Source organism: Pongo abelii, chromosome 19 (assembly GCF_028885655.2).
Source record: "Pongo abelii isolate AG06213 chromosome 19, NHGRI_mPonAbe1-v2.0_pri, whole genome shotgun sequence".
Taxonomy (NCBI): Eukaryota; Metazoa; Chordata; class Mammalia; order Primates; family Hominidae; genus Pongo; species Pongo abelii.
This window is the reverse complement of record NC_072004.2, coordinates 3,616,931-3,640,340: the sequence shown is the minus strand read 5'-3', so window position 1 is coordinate 3,640,340 and position 23,410 is coordinate 3,616,931. Positions and strand designations below refer to the sequence as shown.

Below are 23,410 nucleotides of genomic sequence, written 5' to 3'. Positions count from 1 at the left end.
ATCCAGCTTTTATCCCTTAAATGGCGTCACCTTGGGTCAATTTCTATGCCTGAGTTTCCTCATATATGAAATGGGGTTCATAATAGGATCTACTTCATAGAGTTGTTCTAAGGGTTCGAGCGCTTGGAAGTGTCTGGCCCACAGTGATCGCTCAGTAAAGTTGGCTTTTAGTACAGGTTTAGCCTCAAGGCGTAGCTACATTGTAACCCTTGACTACCCCGGTCTCCTCCGAGCTCCGTCGCTCCCGCAGGCCCCGCCCCCATCCCCGCTCAGTCCTGCCTCCTCCTCCCCAGGTCCCGCCCGTGCAGCCCGCCTGGTTTCCTCCCGCCAGCAGGGGGCGGCGGCGCTGAGGGCGGCCTTCTAGCCGAAGCCGGCGACGCTCTAGGTAGCTACGGCGGCTGCTCTGTGGCCAGTGGCAGCGGCGCTCTAGCCGGCGGCCGTGAGTGGGGGGGCTCTCAGTGGTGCGGCCGGCAGGCAGCGATGGCGGCCGTACGGGGCCTGCGGGTGTCGGTGAAGGCGGAGGCCCCGGCGGGGCCGGCCCTGGGGCTCCCGTCCCCTGAGGCGGAGTCCGGTGTTGACCGTGGCGAGCCGGAGCCCATGGAGGTGGAGGAGGGCGAACTGGAAATCGTGCCCGTACGGCGCTCGCTCAAGGAACTGATCCCGGTACGGGCGCGGGTCGGGGGGCAAGGAAAAGGTCGCGGGGCTAGTGTCTAGCGCCGGAGGGGGCCGGAAGGGGCGGTGGCCGGAGCCCCAGCCGGGGAAGTCAGGGGAGCGGGAGAGGAGGGAGCTAGCGTCCTGGGGACGGGGACGCCGGGCTGGAGGAGGGACGCGGAGCGGGAGAAAGGACGCCGGGGCGCCGGAAATGGGTGTTGAGGGGGCTGGAGGGGGTGGCGGAGAGCTGGGAGAGAGTTGAGGACCCCCCTCTGCCGCCCCCTCTGAGCCGCGCTGTGCAAGGGGGTGAGTGAGGAGGGGCTGGAAGGATGAGATAAAGGGGGAGCCCTGGGCGGGAACAGAACCAGGGGCAGCCCAGAAGGAGCTGTTGGGTGGCGCCAGCAACCAGGTCTCCTTGTGGGTCTTGCCCCGGAGGAATTTGTATCTGGGAAACATGGCACTCGCTCTTTGTCTTGAGAGGGCTGCACTTGTCAGCAGCAGAAACTCAGTGTTTCTGTCGTGACTTCAGGGTCATCTTGCCCCCCCGCAGCTCCAATGGCACCTACACCGTGGCCCCAGCATCTGACTCTTAATGAAAGCAAACTAGCAGACGACCAGTAGACATCCTTGGTCCCTCCTTTACCGCGCTGGGGATGGTGTTTTGCTTGTGACTTGATGGCTGTATATCCAGTTCTTAGAGCTGGTTTCAGGCCTGGATGACTCCTCTTAATTTCTCACCTAACATGAATTACTTTTGACCACATGTCAACATATTTAGACTGAAGTTATGGAGAAAGGTTAAGGTATGATCGCTAGAGATGTCAAACGTTATGATTATGATTAACAACAACTAATATAGTAGCATTTACCATTCACTACATTGTGTCACTTAAATATACTGGCCGTGCACGCCTTTAGTGCCAGCTATTCAGGAGTCTAAGTTCCAGACCAGCCTCAGCAATATAGCAAGACCCCTTTGAGGTCCCCCCTTTCTCCTCTCCCCGTCTCAAAAACAAAACCAAAATAAATAGATATTACTGCAGTTGTGAAGCAGGTGTTATCATCCCTTTAGTCATTCAGTTCAACATGGTTTTTGTTTTGTTTTGTTTTGAGACGGAGTTCGCTCTTGTTGCCCAGGCTGGAGCACAATGGCGCGATCTCGGCTCACCGCAACCTCCGCCTCCCGGGTTCAAGCGATTCTCCTGCCTCAGCCTCCTGAGTAGCCAAGTGCAATGGCGCGATCTCGGCTCACCGCAACCTTCGCCTCCTGGGTTCAAGCTATTCTTCTGCCTCAGCCTCCCAAGTAGTTGAGATTATAGGGATGTGCCACTATGCCCGGCTAATTTTGTATTTTTAGTAGAGATGGGGTTTCTCCATGTTGGCCAGGCTGGTCTCGAACTTCTGACCTCAGGTGATCCACCCGCCTCTGCCTCCCAAAGTGCTGGGATTACAGGCGTGAGCCATCGTGCCCGGCCAACATGTATTTATTGCATCCCCCGCTATGTACCAAGGCACAGCCCTAGGTGCTTGATCAAGCTCAACCTCCCTCCTGGAGTTTATGTTCCATATAAACTCTAAATGACAAAAAGCCAACCTTGTGAAGATTGAAAAGGAGTTCCCCCAGCAGGGGCAGTAACAAGCACAGAGGCTCTGGGATGGGTCCAGGATTGTTGGAAAGTTCTGTAGCACTAATGGAAGGGCAGTAAAAGAGGTCAGGAAGGCAGGTAGATACCACGGAGGAAACTGAGACCCAGAGAGGTCAAGGAAACTATACAGTGTCCTGTAATTAGTGACCGTCAGAGCTGAGACTTCAGTCCTCGCTTGGTTTCCAAATCCCACCCCCTTTGCATTGCACTGTGCTGTATTTGCCTCAGGAGTTCTAGGTGAGGCTGGACCTTCTGCGTTGAGGTGGAGGGTTGTGCTCCACCTGGTGGCTGGGCGTGAGGAATTTGTTCAGACTCGGTTGGGGAGCTAAGTGACTGTGCCTCATCTTTTGACATTTTCCACAAAAGCCTTTAGATTTTCTTTACATGGATACTTGTAGTTGATGGAATCGCTTCAGTTTTTGGACAGGCTCTGATCTTCTTATTGGAGTGGTTGATTGATACCATGGAATCACTGGGATGGGGCTTCTTAATAAAAGGTTGTCGGGGTGGGGAAGGGTTTTGAAAAGAATGACTATTCAGAAAGAACCAGACTGGCCAGGTGTGGTGGCTCATGCCTGTAATCCCAGCACTTTGGGAGGCTGAGACAGACGGATCACCTGAGGTCAGGAGTTTGAGACCAGCATGCCAACGTGGTGAAACCTTGTCTCTATTAAAAATAACAAAAATTAGCTGGCCGTGGTGGCACATGCCTGTAATCCCAGCTACTCAGGAGGCTGAGACAGGAGAATCGCTTGAACCCAGGAGATGAGGTTGCAGTGAGCCGAGTTTGTGCCACTGCACTCCCGCCTAGGCGATAGAGTGAGACTCCATCTCAAAAAACAAATAGAAAAACAGAAAGAACCAGACTGGTTGTGATGACTCATGCGTGTGATCCTGACTCTCTGGGAGGCTGAGGCAGGAGGACTGCTTTAGCCCGGGAGTTGGTGACCAGCCTGGGCAACATAGGGAGACCCTGTCTCTACAAAATAAACAACAGTTAGCTGGGCATGGTGGCATATGCCTGAGGGCCCAGCTGAGGTGGGAGGATGCCTTGAGCCTGGGGAGTCGAGGCTGCAGTGAGCTGTGATCATTCTACTGCACTCCAGCCTGGGCAACAGAGCAAGACGCTGTCGCAAAAAAAAAAAAAAAAAAAAAAAGAACCAGCAGCTGTCAGGCCGACTTCTATTATAGGTTTTTCCTCAATTGCTGTCTGAATTTCTCACCCTTCCCCTTTGTGTTAGGACACGAGCAGAAGATATGAAAACAAGGCTGGCAGCTTCATCACTGGAATTGATGTCACCTCCAAGGTAAGACAAGCTATGATTTATTTATTCAGCTTGATAAGCAAGTGAACTTAATGAACATGATCCCTAGAACTTAACAGTAAATATTTCCTCTTTTCTTTCGTTGCTGGATTTAAATTTTTTTTCTAAAAAAATTTGTGTTATTGGCCAGGCACGCTGGCTCATGCCTGCAATCCTAGCACTTTGAGAGGCCAAGCAAGTGGATCGTTTAAGCCCAGGAGTTCGAGACCAGCCTGGGCAACATAGTGAGACCCGTCTCTACAAAAGATACAAAAATTAGTCAGGTGTGGTAGCACAGGTCTGTAGTCCCAACTACTCGAGAAGCTGAGGTGGGAGGATCGCTTGAGCCTTAGAGGTTGAGGCTGCAGTGAGCTGAAATCATGCCACTGAACTCCAGTGTGGGCAACAAAAAAAATGTTTGTGTTATACAACGATGTCTTCATGCATCCTGAAACGGTGCAGGCAGCATTTGTGTGTTCTTACAGTCATGAAGGGATAAAATCAGTCTACTTAGATACCTGTGTTGAACCATTTCCAAGAAAATGTCCAGGACTGGGAATGGTTTTTTAAATGGTATGTCCATTTCTAAAAAAATGTGTACTGTTTCCGCTTGAAATGAAACAAAACATGAAAAGTGCCTGGCACATAGTAGGCCCCCCGTTTTTAGATGGAGTCTCGCTCTGTTGCCCAGGCTGGAGTGCAGTGGTGCGATCTCGGCTCACTGCAACCTCCACCTCCTGGGTTCCAGCGATTCTCCTGCCTCAGCCTCCTGAGTAGGTAGGACTACAGGCGCCCACCACCACGCCCGGCTAATTTTTGTAATTGTAGTAGAGACGGGGTTTCATCGTATTGGTCAGGCTGGTCTTGAATTCCTGACTTCAGGTGATCCACCTGCCCCAGCCTCCCGAAGTGCTGGGATTCCAGGTGTGAACCACCGTGCTGGCATAATAGGCCCTTAATAGTCTTTATTCCTTATTAGCTGCAGACCCAGAAAAAGAGGACTTCCTGCTTGCCTGGCTGTCTAAAGTCTGAAGCCCAAGTCAAGTGAATTATTCTCAGTACCTAAGACTATTGCCTTGTATCTGATGATTGCTATTATCAGATTACCACCTTCATTGTAACACCTCATAGAGTCAAGCCTATTATTTTCCTTATATGTATAGTCAATACATGTAAGCTGCTTTAATCGGTGATGTTCTGTTTTTAGACATTTTTTCTGATTTTAATGTGTGTAGTTAAGTTTGGAACAGAATTTTATATTACATTTCTGAATAATAGTATATATTGCTGTATTGAATACATAAAAGCAAAAATAAAAATGTATTTCATGCCTACCTTTTTATAGTGTTTTTTTTTTTTTTTTTTGAGACAGGGTCTCACTCTGTCACCCAGGCTGGAGTTCAGGGGTGCGATCTCGGCTCACTGCAACCTCTGCCTCCTGGATTCAATTGATCCCTCTGCCTCAGCCTCCCGAGTAGCTGGGACTACAGGTGGATGCTATCATGCCCAGCTAACCTTTTTATGGTTTATCTGTGTCTCTTGTGTTTCCAATCACTTAAAGGCCCGCCCCCCCCTCAAAAAAAAAGAGAGAGAGAATTGGTCATCTTTTAGACAAGAAAAGAGAATAAAGTGAAAATCTTTTCTTACTGTAATTGAAAAAGTAAACTGTTCATAATCTTACACTGTTTGCCATTATATGAAACAGGTATATGGGAAAAGGGTGATAGTCTCAGAGTTAGTACTTTGTTTCTAAAGGAGGTTAAATTGTTGTTTGTACTAGGAAGACTTCAGTGAAGAAAACGAGCATAACTATTGGGAAAGAACAGAAGTGTTGCAACTTTACCAATCCCCACAAGCTCTCTATAGTCAGACCTTCAATTAGTGTGGCAAAGTCAATATACAATTAGTGAAGGGGCCTGGGCGCGGTGGCTCACATCTGTAATCCCAGCACTTTGGGAGGCTGAGCAGGCAGATCACGAGGTCAAGAGATAGAGACCATCCTGGCCAACATGGTGAAACCCCGTCTCTACTAAAAATACAAAAATTAGCTGGGCATGGTGGTGTGCGCCTGCAGTCCCAGCTACTCAGGAGGCTAAGGCGGGAGAATCTCTTGAACCCGGGAGGCGGAGGTTGCGGTGAGCTGAGATTGTGGCAGCCTGGTGACAGAGTGAGAGTCCGTCTCAAAAACAAAAGACAAACAAAACCAAAAGACAAACAAACAAAACCAATTAGTGAAGGGTTCCTTAGAGCCATCAGAAACCCACAGTTGGACCTGGGTTTATTTTAGCTCTTAGAAGGAACTTACAAAGCTGATTATTTTTTCAGTGACGTGTCAATGGTTCTTATCACTTAAAGATGAAAACTGGTGATTCCGTGGACACGAGGCTGGAAGAGGAGGGAGAGTTTCTTTGCTTCGGTGTTATTTTTAAACAGACTAGCTTTAGGGAGTGGACTGCTCAGGCAGATATAATGTGGAAGAGCGTGATAGGTGTGATTACCATTGCCCACAGACAATGTGAAATGGTTGTAGGTGGGCTCCTAGAAATAGCACTGGAATCAGATCTGCTTGCTTAATAGCTGAAGTATCTCCAGTAAACCTTTTTGCTTTTTTGTGCCTCCATTTCTGCACCTGGAAAATTGGGATGTTGAAATTGTTTAGTTGTAATTTGTTGGCATAATTGATAATAACAAATGAAGTGTCATATAACTTTATAAACTTTAAAGGACTATTCATTCAGTCAGCAGATACTCACTGAGTTCCTACTATGTCCCAGGCACAGTGATAGGCTGTGTTGCGTTGGAGATGGTTGCAAATTACAGCGATATTAACGTATCCCCCAGTCATTGAGTGTAAATATCCAGGTCTCTGCAAAACTTATTCAAGGTGTAGTGTTGCTTATTTCTTTTTTTTTATTTCAGGTTTGTCACTGATGCGTCATGATGCATTTGTGATTTAACTTGCCTTCTCCCTATTTTACTACTTTCACTTTTTCTGTACTTTCTAGGAAGCAATTGAAAAGAAAGAGCAGCGAGCCAAGCGCTTCCATTTTCGATCGGAAGTAAATCTTGCCCAAAGAAATGTAGCCTTGGACCGAGACATGATGAAGAAAGGTACAGGGTGTTTTGTGGGAAATTTGTCCACATTTTCCCAGAGAGTGACTTTTCCCTGCCATCACCTCATGCTTCTGGCCTTGCCTTGCGTGCCCACTCCTTATCCAAACACTCCTGTGAGAAGGGACCTGTGAAGTCTCCATTTCTGAGGTCACCTGTTTAAAGTTCAGATGCTGTCAGCTGGCTCAGATGTTAGAGCTGGGAAATAAGAGATTGTCTTTTCTGAGAAGCCCAGAAAAAGTTACCAGTTAGTGGCAGAGCTGAGATTCGAACCTGTGCCTCTACGGACCCTTACTCATTTTCTGCTTTTATCATAGAGGTGTTAACTTTTCTTTGCCTTTAAATGTAGTGAAAGTGTATCACAGTGAGACCTTTTTGGGGAGTTAGAGCAATTTTGAGATTGTTGGGGAAAAGCCATTAACACTTTTGTTGATAATCTGAATCTATTGGCCAGGTGTGGTAGCTCATGCCTGTAATCCCAGCACTTTGGGAGGCCAAGGCAGGTGGATCACTTGAGGTCAGGAGTTTGAGACCAACCTGGCCAACATGGTGAAACCCCGTCTCTACTAAAAATACAAAAATCAGCTGGGAGTGATGGCGGGCGCCTGTAATCTCAGCTACTTGGGAGGCTGAGGCGCGAGAATCGCTTGAACCCGGGAGGCAGAGGTTGCGGTGATCCGAGATTGCACCACTGCACTCCAGCCTGGGCGACAGAGCGAGACTCTGTCTTAAAAAAAAAAATTCTGAATCTATTGATAATCTGAGTATCTGACATATGTGAACCACTCAGTAACATCCTGTTGTCAGAGAAAGCTAAACTAATCCTGCCCTGAGTTTTAAGCCTGCGCTTACAGTTGGACTTGTGATTTGATTTGATCTTTGTGTTTTTTGGGGTATTTTGCTTCCTAGAACTCACCCCGAATTATCGTATATAGTAATCTGCCGCAGTTTTCTAAAGCAATTTATAAATAAAAGGAAAAATTACTACTTTTTTAGTGAGTCTATGTTCTTATTTATTATTCTACTGTAATATAAATCCATGAAAGCAGAAGGCTTCCCTCTGTGGTATTTGCAAATTTGGGTGTTCATAAAGGGTTTAGTAGGCAGCTTTCTGAATGCATGTTAAAGGCCTGTCCTGTATTGTATGAGCTTCTCTAGCCTTGTTTGATTGATAAAAGCAAAAGCTCTGTGAATATATTGAATGAATGAAAGAATAGCTGCTATTTGTTGTGAACTTGCTTTTTTACCAGACTCTGTTAAGCACGTTACATATTTCTTTCTTTTTTGTTGCTCACAACAACTGTATGAGGAATATATTTTTATCCCTATTTTATAAAGAGGAAGCAGGCTCAAAGAAGTTTAATAAATTGCCCAGGGTCATGTAGCTAGTAAAGGTGGAGTCAGGATTCACACCCAGTTTCTTTGACTCTCGAGCCTTGCCCTTAACTCCTTTGCTCTGTTGCTGTGTAATGTAGGATGTGGTGCTATTGACTGATATTGCATCCCTCCTCGGTCAGTCCTAATGGGCCCAGCAGTGTGGATGCAGAGCTGAACTCTGGAAGCTGCTTCACTCTTTATCCTGCGTGACCAGTTCAAGTCAGAAACACGCCCTTGCTTCCCTCGTGGGCAGGGTTTCTGTCTGAGGAGAAGTCCTGTGAAGGCCAGGTGTGGCTTGACCTTCATGTGCCTGCACAGCCGGGCGCAAGCATCCCTGTGAGTCTCTCTCACAACTCTACCGCGAGGGCGTCATAGCTTTATCACACCTGTCGACTTCTGGTCCCGAGAGCATTCCTTGAGGTGGCTTGCCTCTGATACGGCTCATGCCTTTCATTCTGCACATTTGCCCTTCCTTGTCCCATGCTTCATCTCTGGTCAGGTGTCACTTCCCCCATGGAACATCTCTGCTCACCCACTTGAAGTGTTTTCTCACGTCTGTTGGAGCTCTTTAGGGTGCAAAAGCCTCGTAGAATCTAGTCTCAGTTCCTTTGTGACTGAGGACAAGTTCTTGAGCCTTGTTAGTTTCAATCTCCTTGTCTGTAAAATGGAAATATGATACTTACCTTAGTAGGATCACTTTTGGGGTTAACTTTTAATTTAAAAATTTTTTTTTTTTTAAATACAACTCCAGTCTCACGGTTCTAAAGATATTCCTAAAAAAGGCAGTAAGGTCGGCTGTGGGATGTCAGCTGGGGAAGCTTGCTTATTTCGGTCGATTCTTTGTCCAGGAGGCAGCATGGCCTAGGATAGTGTTCCTGAGCCCTGGGGAACCCTGCTGCCCATCTCAGACCACTTTATATTGGTTGGAGTTGGATAGGTCCCAGGGATAGTTACTGGTTTTCTTTTTTTCTTTTTTTTTTTTTTTTTGAGACAGAGTCTTGCTCTGTCGCCCAGGCTGGAGTGCAGTGGCGCAATCTCGGCTCACTGCAACCTCCACTTCCTGGGTTCAAGCGATTCTCCTGCCCCAGCCTCCCGAGTAGCTGGGACTACAGGTGCGTGCCACCACACCCAGCTAATTTTTTTGTATTTTTTAGTAGAGACAGGGTTTCAATCTCCTGACCTCCTGACCTCGTGATCCACCCACCAGGTTAGTGTGGCTTTCTTCTTTTTTTTTTTTGTTTCATCCACAGGCTTGGAGCTTGCTTCTTACGGAACTGTTGTCATTTCCTGTGGGAAAGATTTGGTTATTTATTTATTTATTTTTTAGAGATGGGGTCTCACTTTGTTGCCCAGGGTGATCTTGAACTTCTGGATTCAAGTGATCCTCCCGCCTTAGCCTCCCAAAGTACTGGGATTACAGGCATGAGTCACAACGCCTGGCTAATTTTGTATTTTTAGTAGAGATGAGGTTTCTCCATGTTGGTCAGGCTGGTCTTGAACTCCCAACCTCAGGTGATCTGCCCACCTCGGCCTTCCAAAGTGTTGGGATTACAGGCATGAGCCACCGCGCCCAGCCTGCTGTCAGCATTTTTGATGAGCCTGTTCATTCTGGACTCTAATCTTTTCTTCATTAGCTGTTTTACAAACAGTTCATGCTCACCAAAGAAAATTTGGAACATAGAACAGGAAGAAAAGTTGCCCACAGTCTACCATCCAAACCCTGTCATTGTCAACATTCTGTGTGTTTCCTTCTAGTCTCTTATGGCAGTGAACTTTTGTTTTTCTCCTTTGTAGTCACACTGCTTTTTTCCATTCCCTGGACAGTCCACGGTCAGCATTTCCATGTTACTGTATAGCCTGGCATTAGTCGTTCAGATTTGTGCCATTCTCATTGTAATCTGTCTCTCTCCTACATGTGTGTTTTGGCCAGTTGTGCTCACCTAAAATTCGCTACCTTCTCTTTTCTAGGGAACCCCAGGAAATCCTTATTAGTGACTGGCAGTGCAATAGTGAACAGAGGCCTAAATGCGGATAAGGTTTATTGAGTCCAAGGGCCTGCTCGGTTCTTGGAATTAAAAGCCATGACTTTGGAACAGAAACAGCCTAAGGGAAGTAAAGAGATGGTTTCCTAGAAGGCAGCAGAAAGCAAGGAGAGTCCCGAGTGATAGTAGAGGAAACAGACTGAGGATTAGGGAGAAAACATTAGGGAGACTTGTTGATCTGACCAAAAAAAAATTAATTTTAAATGAGACTAGCATAGAAAACAAAGACCAAAAAATGACAAAAATAATAATCAAGGGCGTCATAACATTGTTCTAACATTACAACGTTTAAAAAAACCTACAGGTGAAGAAATACCTTAAAAGCAAACAGGAAAGACTGTAAGGAACAAAATTTCTGGCCTCAGATGTCTTTTTTTAAAAAAAAATAGGGAAGGTCTCACTATGTTGCCCAGGCTGGTCTCAAACTCTTGAGCTCAAGCAATCCTCTCATCTCGGCCTCCCAAGGTGCTGGGATTACGGGCATGAGCCACTGCACCCAGCCTCACATGTCTGTTTTAATTTAGGGAAAGTCATACACATCAAAACTTGGGCAATGGATAATCGTGTTCAAAAGAAGCCGGTAAAGATACAAAGAACAAAAAAAGAGAGAGATGCAGGCGCTGGGTGCAGTGGTGCACACCTGTAATCCAGCACTTTGGCAGACCAAGACAGACAGATCACTTGAGGTCAGGAATTCAAGACCAGCCTGGGCAACATGGTGAAACCTCATCTCTGCAAAAAATAAAAAAATTAGCTGAGCACGGTGGTTTTTTCTTTTGAAACAAGGTCTTACTCTGTTGCCCAGGCTGGAGTGCAGTTGTGCGATCATGGCTCATTGCAGCCTCAACCTCCTGGGCTCAGGCGAGCCTACCACCTCAGACTCCTGAGTACCTGGGACTATAGCTGTACACCACCACACTCAGCTAATTTTTAAAATTTTTTGTAGAGATGGGGTCTCCATGTGTTACCCAGGCTGGCCTCTCGAACTCCTGGGCTCAAGCAGTCCTCCCACCTCAGCCTCCCAAAGTGCTGGGATTACACGCATGAGCCACCATGCCCACCTGGATTCATAAATCTTCATGGTGTCTTTATCTTTTTAAATCTGGGATCTCAGGAAAGCACTCAGCTGAATTAGTCTGGCCACACTCACATGGGCTCCTGTTAAACCCATCTCTTAACTCTTTGAGATTTAAAATTATTATGTGTTTAAAATTATTAAACACATTTTTTTGTTTGTAAATTTTTTTTTTGTTTTAAATAGAAGTAATAGTATATATCTGCAGAAGAAGGATGGGCTAAAAAATTTTTAAATTTTTTTAATAGCATGTAAAAACATGCTTGGTAGTAATGGACATTAAATTCTTTTTTTATTTTTATTTTTTATTTTATTTTATTTTTTTTTTGAGATGACGTCTCGCTCTGTCGCCCAGGCTGGAGTGCAGTGGTGTGATCTCGGCTCACTGCAACCTCCGCCTCCTGGGTTCAAGTGATTCTCCTGCCTCAGCCTCCCGAGTAGCTGGGACTACAGGCACCGCCACCACACCCGGCTAATTTTTCTGTATTTTTAGTAGAGACGGGGTTTCACCATGTTAGCCAGGATGGTCTCAGTCTCCTGACCTTGTGATCCGCCCGCCTCGGCCTCGCAAAGTGCTGGGATTACAGGCGTGAGCCACCACGCCTGGCCATTAAATCCTTTTTTACATTATTATTTTATTTATTTTAATTTTTGTGGGTACATAGTAGGTGGGTATATTTATGGGGTACGTGAGATGTTTTGATACAGGCATGTGACATGAAATAAGCGCATCATGGAGAATGGGGAATCCATCCTCTCAAGCTTTCTTTTTTTTTTTTTTTTTTTTTTTTGTGACAGTCTTGCCCTGTTGCCCAGGCTGGAGTGCAATGGCACAATCTCGGCTCACTGCAACCTCTGCCTCCCAGGTTCGAGTGATTCTCCTGCCTCAGCCTCCCAAGTAGCTGGGATTACAGGCACGCACCACCACACATGGCCAAGTTTTGTATTTTTAGTAGATAAGGGGTTTCATCATGTTGTCCAGGCTGATCTCGAACTCCTGACGTCAAGTGATCCACCCGCCTTGGCCTCCCAAAGTGCTGGGATTACAGGCATGAGCCACTGTGCCTAGCCCCCTCAAGCTTTTATGGAGTTACAAACAATCCAATTACACTCTTTATGTGATTTTAAAATTTACAGTTGAATTATTATTGACTGGAGTCACCGTGCTGTGCCGTTAGACAGTAGATCTTATTCTTTCTGTTTTTTATGGGCCCGTGAACCACCCCCTTGACAGAGAAGGAAGGGAAAGAAGGGACGTGGAGCGGCAATGCGGGCCCCAGTTTCATATTAATGTTTTGTGTGCCTGAGATCTTAGAACGAATTCAGCATAAAGCTAGCTAGTAGATATATAGATATTTTAAATTTACTTTTTCTTTTTTTTGAGACGGAGTCTTGCTTGCTCTGTCGCCAGGCTGGAGTGCAGTGGCGCGATCTCGGCTCACTGCAACCTCCGCCTCCCGGGTTCACGCCATTCTCCTGCCTCAGCCTCCCAAGTAGCTGGGACCACAGGCATGTGCCACAGCGTCCGGCTAATTTTTGTATTTTTAGTAGAGACAGGGTTTCACTGTGTTGGCCAGATGGTCTCGACCTCTTGACCTCGTGATCTGCCCGCCTCTGCCTCCCAAAGTGCTGGGATTACAGGCGTGAGCCACCGCGCCCGACCTTAAGTTTATTTATTGATATATTTACATATTTTGCAATTAAGATTAAAGGAGATAATGTACTTAAAATATGTAGTAAAAAAAGCTGGGTGTGGTGGCTCATGCCTGTAATCCCAGTACTTTGGGAGGCCGAGGCAGGCGGATCACCTGAGGTCGGGAGTTCGAGACCAGCCTGACCACCATGGAGAAACCTCGTCTCTACTAAAAATACAAAATTAGACTGGCGTGGTGGCGCATGCCTGTAATCCCAGCTACTTGGGAGTCTTAGACGGGAGAATAGCTTGAATCCGGGAGGCGGAGGTTGCAGTGAGCCAAGATCGCACCATTGCACTCCAGCCTGGGCAACAAGAGTGAAACTCCATCTCAAAAAAAAAAAAAAAAAAGTAGTAAAAAAAAAAAAAAAAAGTACGCAATTGGCCGGGCGCCGTGGCTCACGCCTGTAATACCAGCACTTTAGGAGGCCAAGGCGGATGGATCACAAGGGCAAGGGATGGAGACCATGCTGACCAACATGATGAAACCCCATCTCTTAAAAATACAAAATTAGCCGGGTGTGGTGCTGCGCTCCTATAGTCCCAGCTACTGGGGAGGCTGAGGCAGGAGAATCGCTTGAACCCGGAAGGTGGAGGTTGCAGTGAGCCGAGATCGTGCCACTGCACTCCAGCCTGGCGACAGAGCGAGACTCCATCTCAAAAAAAAAAAAAGTATGCAGTCCTGATAAGGCTAAGTTTCTTTTTTGACCATAGCCTTCAACCTTTCTGCCTCCTCAGAAGTAACAGCAGTTATCAGTGTGACTCATATTGGCCTTTTCTAGGTGTCTGTGTGCATAAATATGTACCCTTAGTAAATGTATGGTATTGTTTAATGTCATCACCTTGCATGTAATTTTTTACAACTTGTTTTTTCACTCTGTGATACATCTTAGAATCTTTCTGTGGTATATAATTATCTCATTTTTTACCACATAATATTTTATAATGTGGATAAAGCATAATTTATTACCCTGGTAACTACTGGGTTATTAGAAACAATGCCTTAGCAAACATCTTTGTATGAGCTACTTTGTGAACCCACATGTTTGTGATTGTTTAGGGTCAATACTGAGGAATAGAATTCTTAGATCCATAGGGCATGTGCAAAATTACGTTTTTAATAGACCCTTCCGGTTTGCCCTTCAGAGTGACGATGCCCACCAGCCGGGGAAGTCTTTCCCCTACTTACTGCCAACATTTCACACTAAAAGATGTAAGATATCTCGATTCAAGTACCAGAGACGCAGGAAAAATAAGATGTAAAATCTGGTCCGTGAAAACTGGTATCTTCTTGTTTTCATGTGCATGTTAATGATTGGTAGTGAGGTCAACCCATCTCATATATTTATTGGCCTTTCATATTTCCTTTTATGTAAATTGCTTACTCATGTCCTTTGCCCATTTTTATTTTGGGTTGTCTTTTTTTTCTTAATTGACTTGTAGGATCTCTTCAGTTTCACGCTTTGACATAGTCACGGGCAGCATCTCTTCTGTTTCAGAATTGTCTCCACTACTGCGCGTTTCTCTTTAACATACATTTAAAAATTTTAGAATCAGCTGGTTAATGTCAACAAATACTCCTGTTGAGCTTGATAGTGCTCTGATTACTACAGATTAATGTGGGGAGAGGTATCATGTATTTTATCAACACCCTTTGTTTAATCTTTCTGAGCCTGATACGCCTGTTCTGAATTAATGCTGTCGTTGAGTGATAAAAATTAAGATAGTTTACCTTACTGTTATGTCTCGTGCTCTTTTGAAATAATTATAGTTTCTCTCAGCATGTTTCTTTCTAAACTGGTGTTGTGTGAACTGTTAGGAAGGAGTGCGGATGGGATGTGCAGTTGCGGGCAGGAAAATTCTATCATCTTTTCTGTGTCTTGTCTTTCTAGCAATCCCCAAGGTGAGACTGGAGACAATCTATATTTGTGGAGTAGATGAGATGAGCACCCAAGATGTCTTTTCCTATTTTAAAGAATATCCTCCAGCTCACATCGAATGGTTGGATGATACCTCCTGTAAGTACACCCAAGTTTCCTGTGAATATGCTTTTGTTGATGATTTTCCAGAGTTCTTGCCATCAGAGATGGTGAATGGTTCTGGCCCATACTACTTGTTTATGCCTAACTTCTGCTGTTAGTCCAGCAGAGAAAAAATTGTCGAGCAGTGAAACCCAGCATGCCCTTACCAGTCTCCAGCTCATACCCCATAGGACCCCACGTCAGCTGAGAGGTGGGGCCAGGGCTCTAGGAGGTGGGTTACTGGCCTCTGAATCTGCCGTACTTGATTGAGGCCTCTTTAGCACTCACCTTTTCCCAACAAAGGAGAGGATCCAACTGCGTAGACTTGGGGATGCATTTTCAGAGCCTTGGACTTCGTCATTACTGCCTTCTGTACTGTTACTCAGAGGGCTGACTCTGCCTGTGTCTCTGACCTAGAGATAGACCAGAATAGACACTGGACAGAGTGTCATTCTGAATAGACAGAATGACCTAGAGCTAAACACTCTACTAGACCTCTCATTTCTGCTTGCCTTGAACTGTGTGTGTTCTAGAATGTCACCTGCTTGCCCTGACCCATGAGCTTTCCAACTTGTGGGCCAACAGTAATTTTTAACTTGCCTGCTTACTGTAAGTCTGGCCTGACCTCTTGTTACTGCTTTGCTGGCTTCTTGTCTTGACTTACTTCTAGTCTGGCTTTACTTGCTGCCAGCTGGCTGACCTGCTGGGTAGCACCCTAGATGGCAGCCTGGTTTTCTTAGCTGCTCTCGTAGGAAGATGTTTTCATTGAAAGACAAACATGACTGAGTGAAACATTTTTCTCCTTTTTTCTTTCTGTTTAACTTACACTATCCAAATTGGGAATTGGCAGACCTTTTTCTGCAAAGGGCTGGAATGCAGACACTTGAGGCTTTGTAGGCTTCACAGTCTCTGTCACATCCACTCAGCTCTGCTGTGGTAGCATGAAAGCAACTATAAATAATACGTAAACTATGAGTCTGGCTGTTTTCCAATAGAACTTTATTTACAAAAACAGGCAGTAGGCCGGGCACGGTGGCTCACACCTGTAATCCCAGCACTTTGGGAGGCCAGGGCAGGAGGATCACTTGAGATCAGGAGTTCAAGAGCAGCCTGGCCAACATGGCAAAACCCCGTCTCTACTAAAAATACAAAAATTAGCCCGGTGTGGCGATGCACACCTGTAATCCCAGCTATTCAGGAGGCTGAGACAGGAGAATTGCTTGAGTCTGGGAGGCAGAGGCAGCAGTGAGCCAAGATAGTGCCACTACACTCCAGCCTGGGCAACAGAGTGAGACTCCATATCAAAAAGAAAAAACAAAAACAAAAGCAGGTGGTAGATGTGTGTAGTTTATTGTACATTAATTATACCTAAATAAAGCTGGTACAAATGTAAATAAGCAACAGGTGGTGGGCTAGATTTTGCTTGAGGGTTATAGTTTACTAACCCCGATTTAAGACATTAAAACTGTGACTAAGGTATATTAGAATTGGAGGGACTCTCAGAATTACATAGTTCACCTACTTTGTATTATTTATCAGAACCTGAGAAACAGAGGAAGGAACATATTTGCCTAGGGCCACATGGCACATTCGTAACAGAAGTGAGAGCCTCAGAGCTTCATTTCCCAAACTGAGATATAGGAGACACATAGTTTTGAGAAATACTCTTTTAAACAGAGTTAAAGAGGTTTATTTTCTGTAAGATTTCTCAAAGCTCTTTTCTTGCTAAATTATCTTCCTTAAAGAGGCACATTAAATTAGTTGCTACAAAGCCAACTGGCTATCATGCCTCCATTCTACATATCCGAGGGATACCTTCATCACCCACGTTTTCCCATGGGAATGAAGAAGGGGGAATTCGTTTAGCATGTCCTGACAAGGAACAGCAAAGGGCTTCCCTGTAGGGGGCGGTAGTGTAAAGGACAATCCAAACTTACTTGACAGATATCAAGAACTGCTAATACTTACATATTAAGTGTTTAACTACCTGTGTTGTGTTCCAAGTAGTTTTAATATACACAACTCTTTTTCATGGAATACTTAAGTTATTTTGTGGAACCCAGTTTGGAAATGCAGCTCTAGGCTAATTTCATCAGAGAGGTTTACTACCCTTTTCTTTCTTTTCCTTCCCCTTCCCTTCGCTCTTTTCCCTACCCCCTTCCCCTTCCCTTCCCCCTTCCCCTTCCCCCCTTCCCTTCCCCCTTCCCTTTTCCTTTCCGTTCCGTCCCGTTCCGTTCCGTTCCATTCCTTTCGTTTTTTCTTGACAGAGTCTTGCTCTGTTGCCCAGGCTGGAGTGCAGTGGCATCATCTCGGCTCACTGCAAGCTCTGCCTCCCAGGTTCGTGCCATTCTGCCTCAGCCTCCCGAGTAGCTGGGACCACAGGCGCCCACCACCACGTCTGGCTAATTTTTTGTATTTTTAGTAGAGATGGGATTTCACTGTGTTAGCCAGGATGGTCTTGATCTCCTGACCTCGTGATCCGCCTGGCTCGGCCTCCCGAAGTGCTTTCTCTCTCTCTCTTTCTCTCTCTTTCTTTCATCTCTCTCTCCTTCCTTCCTTCCTTCTCTTTCTCTCTCTCTTTCTCTTTCTTTCTGTCTTTCTTTTTTATTTATTTTTAACTTTTCATTTCTTTTGAGACAAAGTCTCACCCTGTTACCCAGGCTGGAGTGCAGTGGTGTGACCTTGGCACACTGCAGCCTCAATATCCTAGGCTCAATCCATCCTCCCACCTCAGCCTCCCAAGTAGCTGGGACTACAGGCTCATGCCACCATGTCTTTTGTATTTTTTTGTAGAGACAGGGTGTCACTACGTTGCCCAGGATGATCTCACTCCAAGCGAGTCTCCTGCCTTGGCCTCCCAAAGTACTGGGGTTACAGGCATGAGTCACCATGCCTGGCCTATATTTCTCTTCATTAGTTGGTTTGTGTATTTACTGATGATAATCTGTTGCTAGATGAGGCTGTAGTGATGAATGCGATGCAGAATGTGCTCTCAAGAAGCTTACCATTTGCATGCCATGTAATGTCTTATTTTACATTTTATTTTAGGTAATGTAGTTTGGCTGGATGAAATGACAGCCACACGAGCACTTATCAATATGAGCTCCCTGCCTGCACAGGATAAGATAAGAAGCAGGGATGCCAGTGAGGACAAGTCAGCTGAGAAGAGGAAAAAAGGTAACTGAACACAAAGGAGGGAACTGGAGTCTGAAAGTCCTCTTCTTTACACAGTCCTGTTTCTGAGCAGAGCTCTATATAGCATCTCATCAGCAAGTGTTTCTGAACTAATCTATGATGCTTGAGATCATCAGGAAGTAGGAGAAAATACTGGACTTGTAAAATTATATGAGACAGTTCATCTTGTATCTCATTATATGAAATATTTTATCTTGTTTCATCTTGTCCTTCACATTCCATTTTAGATAAGCAGGAAGACAGTTCAGATGATGATGAAGCTGAAGAAGGAGAGGTTGAAGATGAGAACTCAAGTGATGTAGAGGTTAGTAATAGGGGAAAGATAGATGTAAAGTTATTGTAAAAAAGTGCTCACTGTCTTTTTAACTTAAGCCTTAAAGACTTAGTTAAGTTGTGTTTTTTCTCTAGCTTTCACCATTAGACCTTCTGAGGGTGCACCAGGCTCTTGTCCTTTAAGTTCGTGTGGATATAGCGATTCACCTTGAAATCTTACAATAGTGCTCATGCTTCTACAAAAAAAGGAAGTAGTTTTATTGAGAAATACTTTGAAGTGTTATCTAATTGGTGAAATGAAGAAACAGCAAGTAATGGCATACTTCCTAATGGATTATGTACTGTTGTTAAAAATATTAACATGCATTCATTTAAAAAATATTTACTGAGTACCTATTATATACCATATTCTAAGCGCTAGGGATATAGCTTCAAGCAAAACAAAGTCCTGGCCCTCTCGGAGCCTGCGTTCTAGTGGGGAGTGCAGAGGATACACTGATGCACAGATACCTCATACTGTGTCAGGTGGTGACGAGTGTTGTGAAAAGAGTAGGGGATAGAGAGTGATGGAGACTGTTCTAGACAAGGTGGGCAGGGGAAATCTCTGAGTTAGAAATTCTACAGCGGAACTAGTGCTATCATGCTCATAAGTATTAAAGGTAGAATGCTTTTCTTAATGGTAGCTTTACTACTGAAGAAATATCAAAAGGACTTTAATTTTTATATTAAAAATACTCTTCTTTCTTAAGTTGGACACGTTGTCTCAGGTAGAAGAGGAGTCTTTGTTAAGAAACGATCTTCGTCCAGCTAACAAACTTGCTAAAGGAAATAGGTTATTCATGAGATTTGCTACAAAAGGTAAATGTAACATTTGGTATTGTTTTATATTTTCAATCAAAATGATTTATTATGGAGTGACATCCTTCTTTTTTGAATAGAAGTTAGATCAAGTAATCTCAAAGTTCCCTTCAAACTATAATATTCTGTGCTTATGAAATAATTGCTTGCCACCTGAGTTGGAATTTCTGACTTTAAAAGTGAATTTTAACTATTTGTGTATTTCTGTGACCTCTGGCTAAAGTTATTTTCTGTTGAAACTGGTTTGCCTCATATATTTTCAGCCAGTTACCATCTGAATTATGAAAACTTTAAAATGAAACTTTATTTATTACAGCAACGTCCTCCTGAACATTGCCAGTATACCATTCGGTTCTAATTCCCTTCTCAGATTGTTTACACACAGTGACTTTTGGTGGGCGTTTAAAAATGTGTGTGTGTGTGTATGTATGTATACACATGTACACATATTGTTTTTTTTAATCATTTGAGAGTTAGTTGAAGATAAAAACCCATCACCCCTAAATGTATTCCAAAGAACAAGAACATTGTTTTATACATAGCACACTTAACAAAATCAAGAAATTTAACATTAATACAGTACTGTTACCTAATCCGTAGTCGATATTCAAATTTTGTCAGTTGTTCCAATAATGTCCTTTATATATTCCCCGCCCAGCCCCAGGTCTAGGATCCATCCAGGACTGAGTGTGTAAGTATGTAATGTTTCCTTAGTCCCCCTTAAGCTGAAACTACTTCTATCCTCCCATGTTTTCCAAGAGTATAGGTTTACTATTTTATAGAATGTCCCTCAGTTTGGGTTTGTCTGATGATTCCTCCTGATTGAATTTGGGTTGTGCATTTGAGACAGATGTGCCACAGAAGCGATGTCATGTCATTTCCAGAGCATCATGTCAGGAGGCCCTGGATACTTACTCGTCCCAGTCCTAGGGACGTTCACTTTATTCACTTGGTTAAGGTAATCATCACTAGGTTTTTCCGCTGTAAAGTTGCTATTCTTCCATTTGTAATTTAAAAATTGGTGGGCTGGCCGGATACAGTGGCTCATGCCTGTAATTGCAACACTTTGGGACGCTGAGGCAGAAGGATCATTTGAGCCCAGGAGTTCGAGACCAGGCTAGGCAACATAGCAAGACCTCATCCCTATTTTAAAAAATAAAAAAATGAATAAAATAAAAAATTGGTGGGCAGATAACTTTGAGATCATGTAAATAGCCTGTTGCTCATCAGAGCTTCATGCAGTAGGTTTAGTATCTGTAGATGCCTTTCTGACTATATCATTTCTTTACTAGTAGGCAGGTGCTCTAAGGAAGAGCTTTCTGTTTTTACCTGTTTGTTTATTTACATCAGTTTAGAATCATGGATTCTTTCTTCAGTGGGTTATCATCCATTAATATCAGTATTTTATTTTATTTATTTTTTTGTTTGTTTTGAGATGGAGTGTTGCTCTGTCACCAGGCTGGAGTGCAGTGGCGTGATCTTGGCTCACTGCAACCTCTGCCTCCCTGCAACCTCTGCCTCCTGGGTTCAAGCAATTCTCCTGTCTCAGCTTCCCTAGTAGCTGGGACTACAGGTGCATGCCACCATGCCCAGCTAATTTTTGTATTTTTAGTAGAGATGGGTTTCACCATGTTGGCCAGGATGGTCTCGATCTCTTGACCTTGTGATCCGCCCGCCTCAGCCTCCCAAAGTGCTGGGATTACAGGCGTGAGCCACCGCGCCCAGCCTAATATCAGTATTTTAATTTACAAATTGTCTTGGATTTGGCCAGTAGAGCCCCTTCAAGCTGTTTTGACATACTCCATGATTCTTTAAGCACTTTCTTTCTTTATGGCACAGCAAAACATCTTGCTTTTCCAGACTCATTTCGCATCTTACCTGCTCCACATCTGGAATCAGCCATTTCTCCAAGGAGCTGGTGGGCATGGTTTGAGGGGTTCGGGGGTTGGGGGCTATACATACTGGTTTGTGTTGTCACGTTTACCTACAGCACTGGATATATTTACAGTGGTGTTTGTTCTTTACAGTCAGAGTGTCCAAGAACTGTGGAAGGTCTTTGTATTACTACTTTTGACAAAAATTTATGATGACTGACCACCTTTCTTTCCTGTTAACTGACATTTCAACTTGACAAATGTGATCTTTACCACATTTACTCATTTGAGTGACTGAGTACATTCTACATGTATAGTATTATGCTGTTTTCTTTAAGCCATTTTGAGGAGCACAATAAGCTGGAAAAATGATTTACCAAATATATGGAATTATATATAGTCTGTTTCCTTAATCCTGATTCTGTGTTGTTGGCATGTGATCCTTCAGAAGTGAATATCATCTTTCATGGGGTGGCAAAAATGCCACTATTTTGAGAAAGTCTTTTTGATTCCTGGATACCTGTAATGACCTAAAGCTCTTTTATGCCTTTTGGAACCTTGTATCTTGTATTGTTTATTTTTGTTTTCTCCATTAAGTCATCTGGCTCCAAACAGCAGTTTTAACCTCATTCGTCTCTGTATGTTGCTTTATCCCCTCTACACTGCATTGCTGTAGTGGGCACTCAGAGTGTGAATGTTGGTAGTGGATTTTTACTTTTTGTTGGCAAATTGCGCTGATTTGATTCCAGCTATGGAAAACATTAAAAAAAAAAATTCAACATTGTCTTTACACTCACAGGAAATCCTAGGTAACTATTGTCATTAATTTTTAGACGACAAAAAGGAACTTGGAGCAGCCAGAAGAAGTCAGTATTACATGAAATATGGGAATCCAAATTACGGAGGCATGAAAGGAATTCTTAGCAATTCCTGGTGAGTCCAAAACCTTCAAATGCAATAGTATTTGAGTTTTTCTTAATCCTTCAGTTGGTATGCTATGGTGAAATGTCTAAACACTGTGTAAACTGGAAGGAGGACAAGAGGGAAGAATTCACGATTCTTAGATGTGGTAAATGATGGGGAATGCTGAGTTGTCGTTACGTTTAAAATGTCTGTGTTAGTACCTAACATTGTGTCAACGTGTAGTTGAAATGAATTAGCGAGCCCGGATGCGGTGGCTCACGCCTGTAATCCCAGCACTTTGGGAGGCCGAGGCCAGCAGATCACCTGAGGTCAGGAGTTCAAGACCAGCCTGGCCAACATGGTGAAACCCCGTCTCTACTAAAAATACAAAAATTAGCCATGCATGGTGGTGGGCGCCTGTAATCCCACCTGCTCGGGAGGCTGAGGCAAGAGAATTGCTTGAACCCAAGAGGCAAAGGTTGCAGTGAGCTGAGATGGTGCCATTGCACTTCAGCCTGGGAGAGAGATTGAGACTCCATCACAAAAAAAAAAAAAAAAAAAAAAAAAGAAAATAGTGGATTTCAAGGTCTTTCCTATCAGTTTTTGATTGTGTGCTTATTTTGGCATTCTTGCAGGAAGCGAAGATATCATTCCCGTCGTATTCAGCGGGACGTGATCAAGAAGAGAGCCCTGATTGGGGATGACGTTGGCTTGACGTCGTATAAACATCGACATTCTGGTAGTTGCCTGCTCAGCTCTTGGGTAGACACATGTTTGGCTCCTGAAATCATATTTTTATTCTTAATGCAATCTTTTAAGGTTCCAAACTTTATCATCCTCTCTTCCTTGCCCTCACCCTCTGCCAACATATAGGAAAGTAAGTCAAGTCACAATTAATTTTAAGTTGCCCAAAGAGGTCAAATGATTTTATAAAAGCTGTTCTGTCAAAAAAGGCAAAATGTGACATAGGAAAAATTAAAACAAAACTTTCCTTAGGATCCTAATTTTTCTACTATTAATATCAACAGCTGCATGAAAACAATTTTTTTTTTTTTTTTTTTAAGACGGAGTCTCGCTCTGTCTCCCAGGCTGGAGTGCAATTGCTTGATCTCGGCTCACTGCAACCTCTGCCTCCTGGATTCAAGCAATTCTCCTGCCTTAGCCTCCCGAGTAGCTGGGACTAGAGGCATGCGCCACCATGCCCAGCTAACTTTTGTATTTTTAGTAGAGATGGGGTTTCACCATGTTGGCCAGGCTGGTCTCGAACTCCTGACCTTGTGTTCCACCCACTTGGGCCTCCCAGAGTGCTGGGATTACAGGCATGAGCTACTGCACCTGGCCAAAAACAATTTTTTAAATTATTTTATCGATGAACTGATTGTGTTGT

At 44.3% G+C, this 23,410-nt stretch overlaps 1 protein-coding gene across 3 annotated transcripts in view; it reads left to right on the top strand.

Moving 5' to 3' along the window:
- The first annotated feature begins 388 nt into the window (after nucleotides 1-388).
- NCBP3 (nuclear cap binding subunit 3) overlaps nucleotides 389-23,410 on the top strand; it is a 41,512-nt gene continuing 18,490 nt past the window's right edge. For 2 of the 3 annotated variants that reach the window (XR_002912021.3, XM_009251137.4), the window contains exons 1-9: nucleotides 389-663; nucleotides 3,539-3,604; nucleotides 6,607-6,712; nucleotides 14,792-14,917; nucleotides 17,969-18,097; nucleotides 18,343-18,419; nucleotides 19,138-19,246; nucleotides 21,954-22,053; nucleotides 22,659-22,762. Coding sequence is in view for 2 of the 3 variants with exons in the window: in XM_009251137.4 (XP_009249412.1) it covers nucleotides 481-663; nucleotides 3,539-3,604; nucleotides 6,607-6,712; nucleotides 14,792-14,917; nucleotides 17,969-18,097; nucleotides 18,343-18,419; nucleotides 19,138-19,246; nucleotides 21,954-22,053; nucleotides 22,659-22,762 (1,000 nt within the window). In the remaining variant the exon portion in view is untranslated. Of the gene's footprint in view, nucleotides 664-854; nucleotides 958-3,538; nucleotides 3,605-6,606; nucleotides 6,713-14,791; nucleotides 14,918-17,968; nucleotides 18,098-18,342; nucleotides 18,420-19,137; nucleotides 19,247-21,953; nucleotides 22,054-22,658; nucleotides 22,763-23,410 lie in introns of those variants that run through there. The other variant, XM_054535367.2, reaches the window with a different exon arrangement.